Here is a 10,426-nt window from a genome sequence, read left to right on the forward strand (position 1 = left end):
TCACTCAAGTGATTAGCTTGTAGGGCACCTATGACTAGCAAATGCAACCTGAGGGATTCGTGTCCAAGTAGTATCCAAATAAGGTATGCATGTTACTTAAGTCCATTTATAAACTAAAGCAGGCTTCCCGAAGTTGGAACATAAGATTTGATGAGGCGATCAGATCTTATGACTTCGTTAAAAATGAAGATGAGCCTTACGTGTATAAAAAGGTAAGTGGGAGCGCTATCACCTTCTTGGTGTTATCTGTGAATGACATCATAATCATTGGGAATACTCTCAACATTAAAGGCTTGGCTATCTAGACACTTCTCCATGGAAGACTTAAGGTGAAGCATCCTATATTTTAGGGATTTGGATCTATAGAGATAGATTTAAGAGGATGCTTAGCTTATCTCAATCCAGGTACATAGACATCATTATCAAAAGGTTTGATATGAAATATTTCAAGAGAGGTCTTAGATTAATGAGACATGGAATTTTACTTTCTGATAGTATATGTTCACCTTGAATGGGGAGCTGGAATAGTTCCAAGCAAGATACTACTGATGACTTGACCATGAAGGCAGAATATATTACTACGACAAAAGCAACAAAAGAGAGGTCTGGATAAAGAAGTTCATCAAAGATTTGAGAGTCGTATTGAGTAGCATAGAACTGATTCCTATATATTATGATAATAATGGGGCGATCTCTCAAGCAAAGGAACCCAGGTCTCATCAAAAGTATTTTGAGGAGGTTCTAGCCTATTAGAGAGATTGTGGCCCATGAAGATATACCAATGGAAAGAGTTTCTTCCAAAGATAACATTGCAGATCCACTAACGAAGCCATTGTCTTAGATTATATTTGAGCATCACAAAGGTCTGATGGGGATCAGACACATATGTGATTGGCTTTAGGTCAAGTGAGAGATAGTTAGTTATAAGTGCCCTTCAAGCCAATCACGTAAGTGATGGCACCTGTGACACATTGCGATGATCTCTTTGTTTATTATTACTAATATTTTATCACATATTATCTAGATGTATATTGTGATATCCTTGGATCTATGCAATGGGAATCGGATTATGATGAGATCATGATAATTAGACTGATTCACCTTTAAACACAAATCCTAGATCATCCCGATCAAAGGTTACTCGAGAATGACATCGAGAGAACCAAATAGACCGGTGCATTGTATATTCATCCATATGATAGATCCGCTTACTGAATGCTTGATGGTTAATGATATCTAATGTCAGACAATGATTCTGTAGTCCCAGTTGTATGTCTAGTCCTTAGACTTAAGACACTAAAGATATCTTGTATGAGCACTTCATTCTTTGACGTCATATTTATAAGTTTGAAAGTTTCAGATATGGTATAACCAATTCTAGGGAATGATAGCCAACCTTACGAAGGCAATTGAGTATCAATAGAGGATCATCTACTCTTGGTATCATGAGAGAAATATCTCATGTGTGCTTGCTCAAACAAAATCTCTAGCCATAGTCGTTCAGATTGAGAGAGAATGAGTTGGATGAGGGACTATAGACACATGGTAACTGTGGATAGATAAGTTTACCATATTAGATTCCCCTATACCATTTGGGGACTATGACGTAGTGATCTAGTATAACCATAGTCGATGAATCGATGAATTATTATAGAGATAATAATTTACTATATCAGAAGAAGTTCTGATCGGATCGACTCATGGCCAGCTCGGTATCGGGCCTAGAGAGTCACATATATATGATGAATGTTACGACGAGTAGAAGTATGGATATAAGATATTCATAGAGCCCTTAGTTTAGATCCTATGGAGAAGATCTAATTATATAATTACATAGAGATCCAATTGGATAGAGATCCAATTGAATTGAGATCTAATGAGGATAGGATCCATTAAGGATTAAGCTACTTGCACCACTATAAATAGGAGGAACCTCATGGTTCATAGGCTGGAACTGTTGGTGGTCGCCCCTCCTATTCTCTTTAGCCCTATTCTCCTCCTCCTTGGCTCTAGTAGCCTTGCGATGCACGTGGAGAAGGAGATCCAACAACGATCTAAGGAGCATCGTCGCTGCATTTGTTGTATGGATCACCACTAGAGTGGAGTACGTGAGTTCTCCTTCATTCACTTTATTGAATTTAGAAATTTCGGGGATATACGATCTCCCTAAGTAACACTTCTAACATGATATATGCGATTTTTCGGTTTTACAATTTTCTCATATACCAATCGTCGTACAATGACCAAGTACTTAATTTTGTGAAATTTTGTTTTGTTTTTATTTTTAGTTGGGCATGAGATGCCAACCCATGATTTTCCAATAGTATGAAGGTTCTCTCCTAAGCTTGTTAAAAGGAGAAAAGCTATAAAAAGGATAGTTGATCTTCATCCATTAGAAAAAATATTGATAGTGAAAGCCGATGGCCTCGAAGGAAGAGGAATCAAGAGTGGTTGTTAGTCAAAAAATTTTGAACCACTATAAATTGATTTGTTTTCCTTCTCTTACTTTTGATTTGTTATTGATTACTTATTTGCATTACTTACAACTCTTACTTGCATTTTTGGTTAATCATATTTCTAGTATGGATTTATCAATTGAAATTCAAAATCGATTAAAATTTGCTATAGCACTAATTCAACTCACTGCCATTGAACATGCAATTATATCTTTGTATTAGATTTCAATAAAATCTTAAATTGTCTTACTTGAAATCAATAGAAAAAATTAGGGTATTTAGAAGGTACACCATCTCTACAAAGGACTATGATATCCCAAATTTAAAAATTTTGATTTTTTCCGTATATAGATACGAACTTTACAAGAAAAATACTTCTTGGACATTGCATATGTTTTATGATCGCGTAAGAAGTAAAATTTTATGGCATTATCCATAGCTAAAGTTGAATATATTGGAATATAAGTATTTTGTGCATAATTGATATGGATGAGACACATTGACTTTGAAGTCGGGATGTCGGAACATAAGTTGATATGATAGAAGATCTACTGATGATATGATGAAAGATTTAATAATATGCAGAGAACTCTTATGTCAGTCTTGGTCGAAGTTAATTTTAAAAATGAGTTAATTCCAACGAAAACAATTAAGGGTTAAAAGTGAATAGTAAATGGCCTTACCTACGTCTTTACTAGGCTATCATTGGGCTTGGCAGTAGCATCGCCCAAAGATTATACTAACTAGGTCAAGTAATATTACCTAGCTTAGGTGTTAGTATCATATGAGTAACCAAATGATGTGTTTCAATTTCGTCGCAAACATCCAATGATCATATCACAATGTATCTTTATTTTTTAGTATTTTTTCTTAATTTACTCTACATTTTTAAGGTTTTAGGGCCTATAAATACCGTCTTCATGTTTGGCTGGTGAGAGCATCCATCGTGCTTGCAATGTTTTCCAATTCTCTATTAGAGGTTTGATTTTTATCTTCTTTTTGGGCTTTAGTTGGATGACTAAGTTATAGAGATACCTATAAAAGATTGAATATTTCAAGCACAAGCTTTTTTTACCGATGCTTTGATAAAAGAAAGTTGTAGAGGATTGTTGATCTTCAAACTTTGGAGAAAAAAATACCAGTGAACGTCAATGGCCTCATAGATAGATAAAATAAGAATGGATCGTAGATCAAAAATATTGAACCACTATAAAATTAGTATGTCTCCCTATCTTATTTTTATGTTTTTTCTCCTGTTCTAACTTATGAATCCCAAAATAATCAAAATGATTGAAAAACTTCTGTCAAGAGACTGAGAATATAGTTGAGAATGAAGTTGACACAATAAACGCGGCAAAATTTCTAAATAAAGATGTGACAAATATCTACATCAAACTATATATTTTTAAGAATGTGTTTTTATTTCTATTTATTTTGAAAATGGCTATACCAAGAAACGTGTGTGATTTTTAATTTTTCCAAACATGATTTGTGAAGTGTCACGCCACTCATCAAAACCCCTCGTAATTGGAGAACTAATTGGCCTTTCTCCATGATAGTTGCCATCTCGTGAGGTTTCAAAAAATAGGTTGGGCTGCTGGTTTTATATAAATTACTTGTCATAGCAAACAATTATTATGGTACAAACAAATCTGATACAAAAGAATATTCTCAGAACATAACTTCGATAATCATTAACTTATCCTTACATAGCTCTCACTGCATCAAACCTGGGCTCTTTGGCCGTGAACTTCTGCTTCACGTACACCTCCATGTAATCCCCGAAAACAAACTTGGGGTACAAAGCTGGAGCGTCGTCGTTGCTGATTCCCGGAGTGATGGTGGCCTTCAAGGAGGGGTTGTAGAACGAAGCAATGGAGCGGCGGTTGCCATCGCTGGTCGTGAGCACGCGGTGCCACACGCTCTTGTAGCGACCGTTGCTGAGTACTTCGATCTGGTCTCCGGTGTTGATGACGATGGCATTGGCCACAGGCTGCACATCGATCCACTTCCCATCTTTTAGGATCTGGAGGCCACCAACTTGGTCGTCCTGGAAGAGGAGGATGACACCGCCAGCATCGGTGTGGGCGCGAAGGCCGTTTACGAGGTCCAGGCGCGGGCATGGCGGATAGTGGCTCACCTTGGTGCCGAAGAAGGGCTGGTGCTCACCGTTTCCTGAAAATACTTTCTTGATGTAGCCATTCTCAAACCCCATATTCTCATCCATTACTTCCATCACTTTCTCAGCCAGCTTCCTCAGCTCTTCCCTGTACTCCTTCATGATCTCGCTGCATGAAGAGAGCAAACGTCAACAACTTTGGCGACAACCATCATATTATGAGTAGCAAATCAAAGATCAACAATCCAATTCTTGCGCTGGGGCAGCTAGCTATTCAGCAGTGATTATAATTGACTTTCTAATGTTGTTCATTCGTTTATGTGGAACAGGGAATGGAACAAGCAGCATTGGAGCTTCGTGAATGAAGTACCTGAACTCCGGAGGGTTGGACGGCCATTCGTTGTCGTCCTGGAGAAGGAAAACATCCTCCCAGTCCACGTTATCCAAGCGCTTAACATCGGCCTCTTCCCCTTCTTTGTCCACCAGTTTGTTCAACAGCTGCACTGGTTTGGATCCCTTGAAGCCCTTCGCTCTGAGCCGATAGCACTCCGAGCATACCTTCTTCACGCGATCCAGAAGCTCCACCGGAATCCCATGGTTCACCAGCTGCAAGCACATTAGATTACTTGGAATAAGTACCAGCTTCATGTTCAGAAGAACCATGGACGGGAGAAAGGAAGAAGATCGGGAACATGAAAGCACATCCTCCATGACAACAGACCTGAAAGAATCCCCATTCTTCACATCCATTGGCAATCTGTGCCAAAGTTTCGGCTCTTTGCTTGCCCTTCAACTTTGAGAAATCAATGACTGGAATGGCCATTTCTAACAAAAGATTTATTTTCTGAGAAGACGGATGCGATGCTTTGGTTGAACTTTGCTTCTTGAGTTCGATGAAAAGAAATGGAGCTACTTGGGGCTTTTTATAGTGCAAAGATTGAGCTTCACTTCAGATCTTACGTACAAATCAAAGGAAGAAACGAGGAAGTATGCCAAGTGTTGTTGGTCAACCTTTCTTTTCCTTGGTTATTAGAAAGAGACAAAGACTTGTTTGTCAACCTTTCTTTTCCTTGGCAAAGACCACAAGTACTTATTAGAAAGAGACAAAGACCACAAGTACTTCCACACGGCAAACCATCCAAATCATATTTGATTCACTCGTGAAATAAATGGACAGAATGATGATATGGCCAGAACGTTCATCACGTTAATAAGGTGGCTTCGGCACGTACGAGACGATCATGGCAGGCTTCCAGGATGATTAATATCCAGCTCAGCTTGTACTGGTTTTGTCATTGGATTGCATCATTTGCAACGTGGGGCTGCTTGACTTGGTCAGAAGAATGTTCATCACGTTAATAAGGTGGCTTCGGCATGTACGAGGCGATCATGGCAGGCTTCCAGAATGATCCATATCCGGCTCAGCTTGTACTGGTTTTGTTATTGGATTGCATCGTTTGCAACGTTTACGAAGAATTCCCAATCCGAATGAACTGCTCGATAAAATCGAGTAAAACATGTTACTTTCCGATTAAGTCTTATATCAATATATCATATTGAATGGATAGATAGAAGAGATGAATGAAGCACACAGATAAGATAATATAATCTTTTTATACTCAAAATAATTTTACTATATAACTCTAAATCGATACCTCTTATGACATAACACACGAAGTCTATGTAGTCTTATCGGATATAATAAATTTAATATATTTAATATAAATTTTTTTCTTTTATTTTCAAGAACTAATGGTTAATTTGATTCATTCTACTATAGAGTTTTTAATGTGTTTTACTTTTTGATATAATAATGTTTTTCTTGGTGCTTTGAAAGGATAGACAAATTTAATTCTAATAGTCTCTCTCCTAAACTTGTTTTATCTGACTTATCAAATTATTAAAATATTTTAAATTTGAAGAATTTTGAGAGTATATTCAATGCTTATTTAACTTCACTATTCTCTTATAAAGTAAAATATCATATCAACATACTTTGATCTTTATGATATATTAGATTCTTGACTAAAGCAATTATTAATTTATCAACATAAATCTTAATTAAACTTTCACTTTGTATATGAAGTATCTGAAATAGTATTATTATCCAAATTGCATAATAAACACAAAAGGTTATTGCAACATATTATATCTTTCAAGTTGATAGAGCAACAATAGATTTTTTTTAATGATTATATAAATGTAGCTTCACTAAGATAAAATACAAAACTCATTATATTTTTTTCTATCGTCATAACTCCTAGTCCAATCATTATTACGAAATTCAACAAAATATAACTCCTTATATGAAGCATATAACTTATCGTCCATTTAATATATTATAATATCCTCTTAGTATCCTTCCAGTGAGATGCTTTAGGTGTTCTATCAATCAACTTATCAATTCAAGTTCAAATAATATACCACATCAGAGTGCATATCAAAAATTTTAAACATCTAAATGAACTTTTATAATAAGTTAGACTAATTTGTTTATATTCTCCTTCTTTAGTTAACTTGGTACCATCATTGTATCAATAGGATGATAATCTTTGATAAAAAAAATTTATTCAAAGGCTCTTTTCTATAGTGTCTTTGTGAAATAAAATTTTCTTCGCTATTGTTTGACTTCGATACCCAAGAAATAAATTATTAAGTCCAAATCTATTATCTCGAACTCCTTCATTGAGTGTTTAAATTTTATAATCATAATAGACCTATTGTATGTAAAAATTAAATAACCTAGAGCAAACAAGTATGTATATCCATCAAGATTAGTTTTTATATAAAGAGCATATTCATATGAAAATCTAAAAAATTATTTAAAATAAAATTATCATCGGTCTGAGAATTCCATGCTCATGGAGCTTGTTTAAACTCATAAAGAGCCCATTTCAACTTGTATATTTTGTCTTCATATCAATGAATAATAAAACTAAGGGGGTTGATAGATAAATACTTCTTCCTTGAGAATTCTTTTAAGAAATGTTAACTTAACGTCCATCTATAGAATTTTCCATTTAAGTTGAGATGCTAAGGAGATGACTAATCTTGTTGTTCATAATCGAACTACTAGTATGAATACTTCTTAATAGCCGATCTTGTATTGTAACATATATCCTTTGCAACCAATAGAACCTTATATCTCTCCACATCTCCTTGTGTTTTTTTTTTTTTTTTTGAAGAACTACTTAACATCGATCACCCGGTGGTCTTCTAGTAGTGTACTTGGGCTCCCATGTGTTTTACTTCTATATAAACTTCTTCAAATATTAATAGATTATAACTTATAAAAAAATAAAATAAAGAAAGCTTATCATAATTTGTATCAATCCTTCAAGTAACATCATATAACTCTTAAATCATTCTTATTCTTTTTAAAATTGAACTTCTTGAATTATGTGACTTAGCTAATGTAGGTGAATTCAGAAAAAAAAAAAATTATTTGGTACTTTAATCATATTATCCTCTTTTGAAGTTGTTCATCACTTTTCTAATTCTAAATCTATTATTCATCTCTTACTATTATAACTTTATTTGTGCTTGTAGCTATAAGAAATCACAATATAACTTAACAAGATGTATTTTTGACTTTATCCTTAAGCCTTGTTCTCTTTTCTTCCGTTAACTTAGCAAATGCAATGCTTTCAAAAAATTTTAAATGATCAACTTTTGACTTTTATAAGTTCCATACTTGGTGTAATATTACTAATTTGCTTTATCAAAAATAAACTATATAAGCAACAATATCTCTCTAAAATTATTTATTTATTTTTTCCTTTAACATGCATTGAACTATTTTAAGGATAGTCTATTGTATGACATAGTGATTGATATAAATTTTTATTGTCTCTACAAAAAATTTTAAATTTATTTGATGTATATTCACCACCAACGATTCTTAGCCACTTTATCTTAAGTTCACTTTGTTTTTTAGCCAAGTTCTTGAATTTCTTGAATTTACTTAGGACTTCTTTTTTTTATTTTGACATATAAATATAAATTTTGGCTTTATAATAAAGGTAAAAAAAATACCTGCTTCTTCTAAGTGATATTGCACTAATTGAACCACAAACATCTTAATACACTAATCATGTTGATGTCCTACTCGTTTTGTTCTTCTCAATTTAAAAAAACTTTCTTTCTTGCTTTCTCATATATACTACACATCATATCACTTTGTTGTTGGGTGATCAATTCTTAGTAATTCTATCATCATATTATACTTTCTCAAAGTTTTAATATTTTCTTTGCTATTGTTTGACTTCGATGCCCAAGAAATAAATCGTTAAGTCCAAGTCTATTATCTCGAACTCAGTATTTAAATTTTATAATCATGATAAACCTATTGTGTGGAAAAATTAAATAACTTACATGTTAGGAACGAGTCGGCTCTAAGAGGGGGGAGGGTAAATTAGTGCAGCGATAAAAATTATGTTTCTAAAAATTCTTCGTACATTGAAAACCGATTTCGGAAATATGCTTAGATTGAAAGCATATGGAAGAATGTAGCAAGTAATGAGAATGTAGTTTGCAGTTTAAAGTAAATTGCTCAAAGTAAAGGCAAACCAGATTTTTATAGTGATTCGGTCGTCGTGACCTACATCCACTCCATCGATTCCTCTTTCGTCGAGGCCACCGGCATCCACTATCAGTCTTCTTTCAATAGGCGAAGACCAACCACCTTTTACAACTCGATTCTCCTTTTACCGAGTTTAGGACTTAGGCAAAATCAGCTAAGTCCGTGATAGATGGTATTAGAGCAGGATAAGCACTCATAGAAACACTTGGCATGCAAACGTGGGGGACCTAGCAGGACTAGGTTGAGGGCAGTCAGCATATGTGCGACCGTCTGAGGAAAACGAGTATGGAGATGTAGGGAAAAGGAGTCGCTCGGAGGAGCAGACATCTGATATTGACATTCAGAGGAATGGCTAACCCTTCACACAAGAGGCACCACGAGAACAAGCAAGCTTGGAAGAATACGGAGCGCACAAAGGTTAGGATGGCTGAGTTTGAGCTACGACTCAATGTTGACAACTGTACTTGATGGTGCTCAAGACAAGCGAGGCGCTTGGTAAAGGATGAGACCATGTAAGGTGGAATGAGTTACTCAACGACTAAAAGAGTTGTGCAAAGCTCACAGAGGTGAGGGGAATTGCTAATGCGAAGAATTCGATACTCATGCATGGGCTTGTAAGTAGACGATGGAATGTTCGTGGCCATCCCAAGGTGACCGAAACTCGGCGCCATGGAGCATTGAAACTTTCTCTTCAGCATGTGAAGGATACGTCCATAGGAGGCTGAAGTGTGCAGTGAGTTCAGCATGTTGCTAGGCATTGAGTGGTGCAATGGTGGCTGTATTGACGTGGAGTTACAATCTAGCAAGTGCGTTTGCAAGAGGCAGAATAATGCGCAGTTTGTTCAGTGAATCAGAGTAGTCCAAGGTGATGGTGGTCTCCGAAATGAAGAGAGATATTGCTCCAATGGGATAGTTATCTAGGAGGGATAGATCCCGGTTTCTTCAGAGGGAGAATCATGTGCAATAGACTGCATATGTTAAGGAGGAGTACCTCAACAAATAACAACTCCACGAAGCTCAATGGACTGAGCAAGCGGCAAGGAGTCGTCACACGATCTCACTTGAGAGAATGCATTGCGAGATCAAGTGGGGGAGCGACCTAAAGTAACACAAACGAAGGCACACTTGGAGTCGATATGGAGATCGGACTCAAGGGAGGGCTGACCCATAGAATGGTAGGCACAAGGGCCACCATCAACTCAATGCAAAAACGAGGAGTGAAGCAACTTGAGTGTAACTTGGCGAAGTACCCAAGTCGCATGAAGGGAG

General features: G+C 35.9%; 1 protein-coding gene across 1 annotated transcript; it reads right to left on the minus strand.

Moving 5' to 3' along the window:
• Positions 1-4,109: 4,109 nt before the first annotated feature.
• Positions 4,110-5,477, minus strand: LOC135587633 (1-aminocyclopropane-1-carboxylate oxidase-like). The gene is made up of 3 exons (XM_065079253.1): positions 5,297-5,477; positions 4,946-5,181; positions 4,110-4,744 (listed from the first exon to the last, which is right to left on the minus strand). The coding sequence occupies exons 1-3, from the start codon at positions 5,396-5,398 to the stop codon at positions 4,162-4,164; spliced, it is 921 nt and encodes a 306-aa protein (XP_064935325.1). The 5' UTR covers positions 5,399-5,477; the 3' UTR covers positions 4,110-4,161.
• Between the last annotated feature and the right edge of the window lie 4,949 nt (positions 5,478-10,426).

The sequence above is a fragment of the Musa acuminata genome, chromosome BXJ1-8, assembly GCF_036884655.1.
Source record: "Musa acuminata AAA Group cultivar baxijiao chromosome BXJ1-8, Cavendish_Baxijiao_AAA, whole genome shotgun sequence".
Classification (NCBI taxonomy): Eukaryota; Viridiplantae; Streptophyta; class Magnoliopsida; order Zingiberales; family Musaceae; genus Musa; species Musa acuminata.